Source organism: Bos indicus, chromosome 15 (genome assembly GCF_029378745.1).
Source record: "Bos indicus isolate NIAB-ARS_2022 breed Sahiwal x Tharparkar chromosome 15, NIAB-ARS_B.indTharparkar_mat_pri_1.0, whole genome shotgun sequence".
Classification (NCBI taxonomy): Eukaryota; Metazoa; Chordata; class Mammalia; order Artiodactyla; family Bovidae; genus Bos; species Bos indicus.
Genome location: NC_091774.1, coordinates 73947778 through 73957737, shown reverse-complemented (window position 1 = coordinate 73957737; position 9960 = coordinate 73947778). Strand labels below are relative to the sequence as shown.

General features: G+C 35.6%; 1 protein-coding gene across 2 annotated transcripts in view; it reads right to left on the bottom strand.

Annotated features, from left to right (window-relative positions):
• Positions 1-406: 406 nt before the first annotated feature.
• Positions 407-9960, bottom strand: part of API5 (apoptosis inhibitor 5) — a 28197-nt gene continuing 18643 nt past the window's right edge. The window contains exons 11-14 of one of the 2 annotated variants that reach the window (XM_019975271.2): positions 9072-9128; positions 7270-7346; positions 6629-6765; positions 407-2565 (exon numbers count right to left, since the gene is read on the bottom strand). In XM_019975271.2, the coding sequence (XP_019830830.1) occupies positions 2483-2565; positions 6629-6765; positions 7270-7346; positions 9072-9128 (354 nt within the window). In that variant the 3' untranslated portion in view covers positions 407-2482. The remainder of the gene's footprint in view (positions 2566-6628; positions 6766-7269; positions 7347-9071; positions 9129-9960) is intronic. The other variant, XM_019975272.2, reaches the window with a different exon arrangement.

Genomic DNA, 9960 nt, shown 5'->3' with positions numbered 1-9960 from the left:
AGGAATGGATGTGATCACTGAGCGAATTTAGGTAGCTTGTACTGATCCCTCCTTGGTGCTTTTTAACAAAGGCTGGAAAATCTTTTTAATAAAGTCTGGTAGTCAAATCAAGAAGTTGCTTTACATACTGAGGGAAGAAATTATTCCATTATGATCTGTCAAGTATCTGATGTTTTGCTTTGATAGAAACAACCCAGTTCTTTTTTCAGAAGGTTATTAGCTTCTAAAAATAAACCCCAAAGGCTGAAGATTAAAGATAACTGGCAATACTGAATTCTTTGAGAAGAGCAGTATTTTGTCCATCTTTGTATTTTCATGGTCTGACAAACTGGCACATGAGAAGCAAGAAATGTTAATGAATATCAAGAAACTGAAGTTACCATAATGATAACACAAGACACAAAACAAAATTACAAAAGGAAATTTATTTCAAAAGCATAGGGGAACATTTACATTTGAACAAAGTGATAAACAGGTGTCTTGCAAAAGAAAAAAATCCATGGCATGAAGTTTTTCGTTCAAATTTTTAAAGCAAAAATAACCTAAGGTGTGCACTATTGCTTTAGGAAAGGGAAGGGGAACAATGAGGCGGTAAGGGAAGGAACACAGTCAACTTAATATCAAACTTTAGAAAGTAAAATCACTTTTTAGCTCTGAGTTTACAAATATTAAAAAGAAAAAGAGGAAAAATTATACTTAATGTTCAAATTTATATAAATGTAGTCCCCAAACAGCTTCTGTACTTGAAATGGCTTTAGGCCACTGGCTGATCTGACTCTAAGGTCCAGACTACCTGGTCACAGTTGTCAAATGGCAATTCCACGTTCCTATATCTGTTCAGATTCCAAGGGAGCTTAAGTCCAGCTCATAGTCTTTTGGAATGTTTAGAGATTATTGCCACCACTCCATAGTCAAGCTGACCAACTTCTTTTGCTCACTTGTATCATTCTAGTCTTCAAAAAACATTTTCTCCAGAAACATGTGCAGTAATTCTAACAAAGGGTTGTTGTTGTTTTTTTTTTTTTTTTTGTCTATTCCCCCAATATAGAGGTAACAGTAATGAAGACACCTGCATTGGAATCACAAACTATTCCTCAAAAAATAGGTCAAACTACTAGAAAATGTCATTCAGGCATTAGAGTTGAATAACAAACCTGGGGAGGGAAGATTAATTGTGGAACAAAAATATATGAAACATTCAAATGCAGAGCAAAGGGCCTATGCTACTAAAAATGCCCATGACAATTAAACACTCCACAAACCCCCCATCTGTTGTTTTAACCTAGATTCTATTGACTACCTTATACAATAATTTTGATTAATAACCTGAGAAGTTAAGATCTTGAAAGTGGCAAAAGCAAACTGCGAGAGCACCCCTTACTTACTGGTGTATTACATTCCCAAGTCACTCTTCCTGGGCTGCCCTGCTTATCAAATCCCCAAATTCTAAAGTACTCTATTTCATCCTGCAGAAACCTGTATGTACATCAGACTCAGTATTTGGGCTGTATTTCTCCAACAGGGATCTCAACTTTATCTTTGAAAATGCAGCCTTTGTTTATTTTTAGTTTTAAATAACAATAATCATGTAAGTGCAACTGACTCAAAAGCCCTCACTACTGGGAGGAAAACCTAAATAACAAGTGAATAATGAATTCAGCCTCAAGAGGATAATCACCGTGTCAAAGACTACCCGTTCCTGGAATTAAAAAAAAAAAAAAAAAAAGACTTATGTTGTATAGTCAAGTTTCACAGCATGCATATATATATACACACACACACACACACAGATATATGCTCATGTATGTATGTATATTATACATACACATTTCTAGGCAAATAGTAAGATCCCATATTCAAAAGTTTATATCACAACATATGGAGAAGAGTTAAGTAAGCAGTGCAAAGCAACTTACTTCTTCCTAAAAATGTCAAGTCATTTCTACATTTTAAGAAAGTTGATTAAGTATTTTTGTTTTTCTGACACGCAGGAATACTGTACCATTGCCTAGCAGCTTTATTAAATAACCATGAAAATAAATGTTAAGTCTGACCATTACTCTTCTCCATATGTTGGCGTGGGGGAGACAGAGGGGACAGGAAAGTCAGGAACCTTTCAGCACTGATGATCTTTACCAGTTATCAGAAATGGACTGAATTTTATTACAGTTTAGATCTGAATAGCTCTCAATAACAAATTATCAAGATGTTTAAAAGATTCACAATGTGAAGTCTGAATAATGATGATATTGCAAAAACAAGTAAAGATTGCAGACAAAGCATCCAAAAATATCGCTGTGGTTTTTACCTTGGACACAACCATGGTTTGTTACAAAAGTAGATCATACATACAAAGGTATAAAGAACAGTAAGTTTTTAGCTGAAGGCAGCAGTCTTTTTAAAGGGACACCCCCGGCAATCCAATGAGTAGTAGAATTAAGTATATAAGCTCATGACAATGCTGAAGAATGTGACTTCTCATTCAGTAGAGTCTTCCCCGACTACGATTTCCTCGTGCTCCCCAACCTCGGCCACCTCTACTTCCCCTGAAGGCTCCTCTCTGCTCTACGAAAAAGCGAACAAGGGTTTAGGTCTTGTTCAGGACTTCACGGGACAGCACACACAGAAGAAATGTAGCTGGAAGCTCTGAATGTAGCAGTAGGCTCTATAAAAACAGTATGGTATTCTGCGAGCACATCTACAAGTTCAAATCTTTACATAAAACCAGGGCATCATATATGCCAAAGCGCATTATCTCAAGGTACCAAATACATTCATAGTATATACTCAATTAAATGTACCCCATTAAAGATATTTCAAGGTGACAATGTTAATGATAACTACATTTAGTTCTTTATTGTGGTGCCTATCACAAAGATAACTAATGAAACTATAAACGTGTCTATATTTAATATGGATTAAAGCTATAGGCCTTCAAAAGTTAGCGTCATATATGTAAAATATCTTAAACTACCACTGATCAATTCTGAAAAGTTAGGCTAGAGTGAAAAATGTACCTTTCAAATGCAATGAAAAGGTAATCTGTTTGGGTCACCACATTGAAAAATAACGTTACAAATTCTGACAGCTTTTCTCACTGCTTTGTCAGCTACGTATGAGCTGCTCAGAGTGCTGCCAAAAAGGTTGTTATGTATATGTTACAGTGTTTGGGTTAGTGATGTAAATTAAGCATATCTCTTGCTGAAAAATCAAGTCACTTGGATCATATGGTAGAATGAGTCCTTGATTTACTCGTCAGTCTGTTTCACAGGTCCAGAGGAGTCTTTCCAGTGAAGAAAACTGATTGACCTTATCAGCAAGGCTGGACCTTTCATCATACACAAATGAGTAGGAGTCTCAAACTTCTAATTCCAGAGACCCAGTCTCCTCATCGGAACCTTCAAACTTCCTCACTGCAGGAATCTTGTTAGGAGCAATAAAAAGAACCTGCTGTTGCCATTTTTGATCCATAATGTTGGAGGCTTGAAAAATTCCTATCCAGTCAGTACTGCAATCCATTTTCTGCCATTATGGCTAGAATTATGTTACTGTTTTTGGGTGATGCTTTATTTTTTCTCTCCAGAAACTGAGTTAGAAAACTAACTAGACCTTTCCCCAGCTTAACCAATATTTACCTGTCAACAGAATGGAATCTGATTTAAAGTCACCTCTCACGTCATGATACATTTTTCTAAATTGATTGGTATGCCAACTATTTAAATGAAACCATCATGACCTATCATATTCAAAAAATCACTTTAATGATCTTTTTAATGGTTTCAAGCTTAAACTAATACAGCTACTAGTTAAAATTATACTTTAAAAATTATTTTAATATTCAAAAAAGGTAAAAGTTGAAGGACACAAGTCACAAAATATAGAATTAGTACTTGTGGGTTACCAGGGAACTCTGTTCCACAGGAAGGAGAACTAAACATGGGTATGTGCAAATACTTTGATTGAAAATGCACCAGGAAGCTGGACTACGTTATGGGAACAAACACCTTTTGATAAAGAAAATAATAGAGACAATGGTTAGTAAAGTGAAAAACTTTGATAAGGAAAAAAGTCTATGCCTACATGGACTCAAAGACCAATTACAAATTCTGGCTCCTTCTCTGCATAGAACTAGCTTAGGCCCATGACACTGGCACAATCTATTTTCTTTGCAGCAGGCTTGGTCACTGTAGTAAGACAGTGATATAATAAAATTGAGTTTGGCTGACATAGAAAAGTAGAATTTCAATGATTAAATATGGGTAATAAAGTCTAAGTATTAAAGACTCAACACAAAACATTTTTCTCCCTCTGTCCTGGCGCAACACTGACATCGCAGGAAAAAAAACCCAACACTGTTTCTCTTTCCTCCTGACCCACTGTCAGTTCCCCAAGGAAAGGACATTAAAAAGGTAGAAAAATTTGAGGTAGATAGGTCAACTAATTTTCATCTGTAATACTGAGAACTGTTTTCTGCTGAATGGGTGAAAGAAATCCAAGAAAACTCTTCAAATTGTTTCTGTGAGAATACTTATAACCTGATACATCTCAACTCCCCCAAATAAAAATACTAGCAGAAATTTGGTTCCTACTTTCCAATAAGAACAATCAGAGTTTAGTTTGCTTTGTAACTCAATTTATGACAAGCACTCCGATTACAAGGTTGCTCCTGTAGGAGTATTAAAGTACAGGAACACCAGACACAAAAGGCAGTTAACAGGCGTGTTTGTTGTTCTGTTACTTTGCTGACTAAGGAACAACTGAAGCTGTAAGTGACTCCTGGATTTTTTCCTTGGCCTTGCTGTGTGGCTTATGGGATCTTATTTCCCTGACCAGGGATTGAACCCCAGGCCCTCAGTGTGAGGTCGAAGTTCTAACCACAGGATGACCAGGAAATTCCCTGATTTTTGTCTTCGGTAAAACTGCTCCCCTCCGCCCCACCCATATTGATAATTAAAAAAATCACATACAACCTAAGGCTTTGCATTTTTCAAATCTCTTTTCCACATGCATTACATCATCTGATTCTAAGGCAGGCAGTGAATGTCACAGTGCAGAATACTCATGGAAATTCAGAGTAACTGACATGCCTAAGTGAAAATAAATACAATTCTCTATATATTTCCATAGTTGATTACATTCATCTAAATCAAATGAAGATGGTATCTGAGAGAACAGCTGATGTTAAGAAAGGTTTTGATAAATACCACATTAAATCATACAAGTGACAGAGGACAGACAATATTTAGTGCAATGGAGTAACAGAATCTTTTCCATTTACAAAATGCTATCATTAATATTTTTTGAAGTTTTTAAGCTCTCTGCTATCCCTATTTTTCAGATAAGACAAGAAGCCAAGAGAGGCATGTTTGCCTATTATTATGTAAGTAAGAGTTCAGTGATCTTTTCTACACTAAAGTTGCCTCAGAGAGTCTGATTGGAGTTTAAGGGTTCATTTCACAATCTGAAATTGCCTTTTCATAATCTTTTTGCTTGGATATTGGAGGAATTTTGCTATTTTAAGAAGGCATTTGCTGCTGCTGCTGCTAAGTCTCGTCAGTCGTGTCCGACTCTGTGCAACCCCATAGATGGCAGCCCGACAGGCTCCCCCGTCCCTGGGATTCTCCAGCCAAGAACACTGGAGTGGTTTGCCGTTTCCTTCTCCAATGCATGAAAGTGAAAAGAGAAAGTGAAGTCTCTCAGTCGTGTCCGACTGTTCGCGACCCCATGGACTGCAGCCTACCAGGCTCCTCCATCCATGGGATTCCCCAGGGAAGAATACTGGAGTGGGGTGTCACTGCCTTCTTCATAGCAGGCATTTACTTAATGTCAAATGATCTCATCCTGGAAACAATTATAGGGAGTATATGCTTCAGAATGTACTTTTTTGGGGAATAATTACTGTAGAATTAATTCTGATTGGTAACCAAGACCAATCACAAGTATGCTTGGTTCTGGATATTAAACTTTGTCTTCTTAAGCAAGATTAAGGATCTGAGTCAGTGATATTTATGTTCATTCTTCTTTATAAGCCAATGAGACAAACCACTTCTGATTCAACAGCCCTGGGAGAGACTGGACTGGTGAGAAGTCGACAGGAGGACTGCACTCTGGGCAGCGGAGGAGACTGCAAGAGGACACATCTTTGCTAGACGGTGCTTCACCGTCTGACTCTACCTCCTAGGACTCCTCCTTCTGAAGTAGTACAGAAAATGGGAGGGCAAGCAGTAGGCTGACGAGGTCCAAGAAGAATCATTAATACCACATCTGCCAGGGACTCTATCTGTCCCTGAGGGAGAATGGACAACATTTCTTGCTTTGAAGCTAAAACAGGGAAAATCAGGAATGGATGGTTCATGTCATCTTCCTTCCTTTTTTTTTTTTTTTCCTATTGGCATCTCTGAATACAATTTTCAGGTTCTTGGTGTTACATGCTCAGCTCAGTGAACCCACAAGGGTGAGTTAGAAAGGAATAGGATAAGGTGTTTTCCCAGCAGTTCAAGTTCCCCAAGCTAATGCAAAAAAAGTACCCTGAAAGAGCTATGATACTCTTCAATTATACTTAAAATCAAGCACAACACAGTTTCTGCCTAATCTCTCATATTTCTTGTACCCAAACGGAAACGCTCACCATAATTAAAGTTGCTCAAATTGCTGCTATATTTCCCACTAGGAGGATTATAAATCTGCCTGGCATCCCTTTTTGGTCCTGCTGAAGATTTCTTGGGAGGTGAACCTGAAGTTGTATCTTCAGTGGCTCTCTTTTGCCTATAATGGTAGGAAGAGCAGCAATGAAAAAAAAGTCTTTTATATCAGAGGCTAGCAATATATTTATTAGTTACAAAAGACATCCTAAAGATGATAGTCATGTCAGAAAAAAGGAAATAACATCTGATGTCATCAAATTAACTCTGCTAAAGTTATGGAGACATTGTCAGAAGGGCATTTACAAGGCTTCAAAACAATCTGAAATATGTATCTTCACAGATTATACACAAGTGACTCATTTCATAGAACTTATCAGAAAAGTCTTATGCCACAGCAATACAATGGTTTGAAAATTCCAGAGTTGTATTCCGCCAGTTTATTTTATAAATACCAGGTTAGATTTTCTATTTAAGTCATGCTTCTAATAGCTATATTTTAACATCTTATTAAGAATCATTTAATAATGTACCATTTTGTACAGGAAATGCAATAATCTGAATTCAGACTTTTCATATTTATAAATCAAATATTAGAACACTTTAATCCCTTTTAAATGTTTCTTACCCAAGTTCAACCTTCTGTACAGGCTTCCAGGATAATGTTACTGTGCTCTTATAAGAAGGAGGAATATGGAAGAGATCCTGAAGAAACAAAAGGAAGAGATTTCTAATGTATCTGGTGGTGTGGAAAGTGGTAGTAAGGATAGGAAACAGGAAGACACATCTGTCATCTTAGGAAAGGAAAGTAATTCATCCCATTTGCTTTTGTGCTAATGACTAAAACAATAACCTAGGGAAAAAACTGCAAGAGGAAAGTAAACAAGGACAATTTTGTTTACAAATGACATATATTACCTAATTAATGTTATTTTGTGCACATTTAAGAAACTGCAGCTAACTTTTTTCAAATGTCATTTCAGGTTACAGGACAAAATATCAATCTTTATCAACTTCAATCAAATCTCCAAGTGGTTTCTTTTGCACAGATGCAGTCACTAATGTGCTTTAAGGAAAATATAATGGTGCAATCTGCATTTGCTATTGCAGATTTTTAAGTGGTTCAATACTAGAACAAAACTAATGGTCTGGGTAATCATGTTTTTCTCCCCCTCAAATATCTATATATTACCAATAATGAAAAAACCCACGTTATTTAAATACTAAATTATCAATATATGGTAATGCAAATATTTGCTAAATTTAAATACTGAAATAATTCAGAAGTGAAATAATCTAATCCTCATTATACCCTCAAAACTATGATGAATTTATATTTATCATTTTACCCTAATTTTTATATATAGGTAACATCTGATAAAAGTAAACTGAGTTTCTTTCACAGTATTTGTTTAAAGTATTCTAAACATTATCTTCAACTTTGATTTGTGGTATCAGTTCAAATAAAGTAAAATCTCACATTTTAATGTATTAATTCACCATTTCAAACTATGATTTATATTTAAGATTTGAAATAAATGGAGCCTATTATAAAAATTTTCTTTGAGGTGTGAGTCAGTTTTCTTCCCTCTTAAATGCCCTTTCCCTTTTCCTCTTGGCACTGATAATTCATCCCTTAATATCTCACTGTTTTCTCTGAAAAGTTCCCTTTCTCTTCTGATAAAAAGTAAGTATTCCATGGGCTTTTTACCAGACTACTTTTAAGACATACCACTGGCCCTGATTTTGTTACTGTCAGGCTTTGTGCTGTAAGTGTAACAAATATTTCTTTCTCCTACCTGGCTACAATACTGTTAACTTGTGACAGTACCGTTAACCTATGATATCAAATGATGGGTTCTTTGTTGTGATTCCTCTTTTGTTCTTTCAGGTTATTAGTTTTTGTTTAGGCTAACAGATACTTGAGGAGGGTGAACGGAACTGAAGCGTATGTATGGCTTAATGGTAAGGTACACCTTAGCCTACAGTGTAGAACACTCTCAATTTATTACATAGACAAATTAACAGAAGACAGCATGGGACAGCATGTCATGCACCACATAAGACTGTCCATTCTTAGTGTAAGTGAAGCAGGGTTTTATTGGTCATTCAAAAGGAACCAATAGCGTTAAAACTACAAGAGCTTAAGTCAGTGAAATTTCTGAGTCTAATGTATCTGCTCCAATGCTGTTCGTCAGAATTGTGCATGCCTCCCTTTGTTTATAGTATCTTCTGCAATACCATTTAAATAAATAAAACGAATTATAATAGCTACAAAAATGTTACTTGGTATTATAAAAGGCATAAAGCTTTAAAAGGCCAAATGTATGCAACGTAATGGCATTTCTCCTTCACTAGACCGTTACGGACATATCCCCTGCACTAACTTTCTAGCTAGTTGGGATGGCTAAGTAAGAAAGGAAGACTTACCTTGATTAAAACATTAATATTATTTGTTATTTTCAATGCAACGACTTTAATCTTGTTCTGTAAAAGGGAAACAACATTAAATTAAAATGCCAGTAACTTTTATGATATATTTCTTTCCCATATAAAACTTCAATTCCACTTCTTTTTCAGAATCATTTCTACAGTTAGGAAATTCATTGGCTTATATCTACAGATAGTGCTTATTCCTATTTCTCGACTATTAATAAATGTAGCGATGGCAAAGACAGGAAATAATCTTTATCTTCCCTCAACAGGTTAGAACATTAAACTGTTAACTGCAGTTCACTTGAAAAACAAGTAAGGGACAGGTCACTGGCACCCATCAGTTGTTTTAAAAGAAATCAGTTTATGTTACAGAAAGACACAATGAAACTTAAAATATTTCATTAGGACTAGGATGAAGTAGGATGAAGATTGATCAAAATAGATGAGATCAGGGAAAACCAAAGATCCCAACATAAACACAAGATATAGTTTGGTACAGAATTAGTAGTTTAATACTTTTAATGTAAACTAATGTTTGGGTTTCAAAAAGGTAAAATTTTAAAATGTCACAATCGCTAAACAAATATTTAAACAAAATGTGCTGCTAATGAGACCCCAGTGAAAGATCAGTATGTATCAAAGTTTGGTAACAAACACTGTTCACAAACATTGGAAACATTCAAGACATTTCAACAATGGTAGAAGTTTCCTAGATAGCATATAGCTAAATATGCAGTCTTCTAATACTGTATCTTCAACCTTTAGACTTAAAATCATTGGTTCAAATAAAGTTGAATGGTACACTTCAATATATGAATTCAGTCTGAATTTGTAATGAATGGTGGCTATTATAAAAATTTCCTAACGAGATATAAGCCAGTAT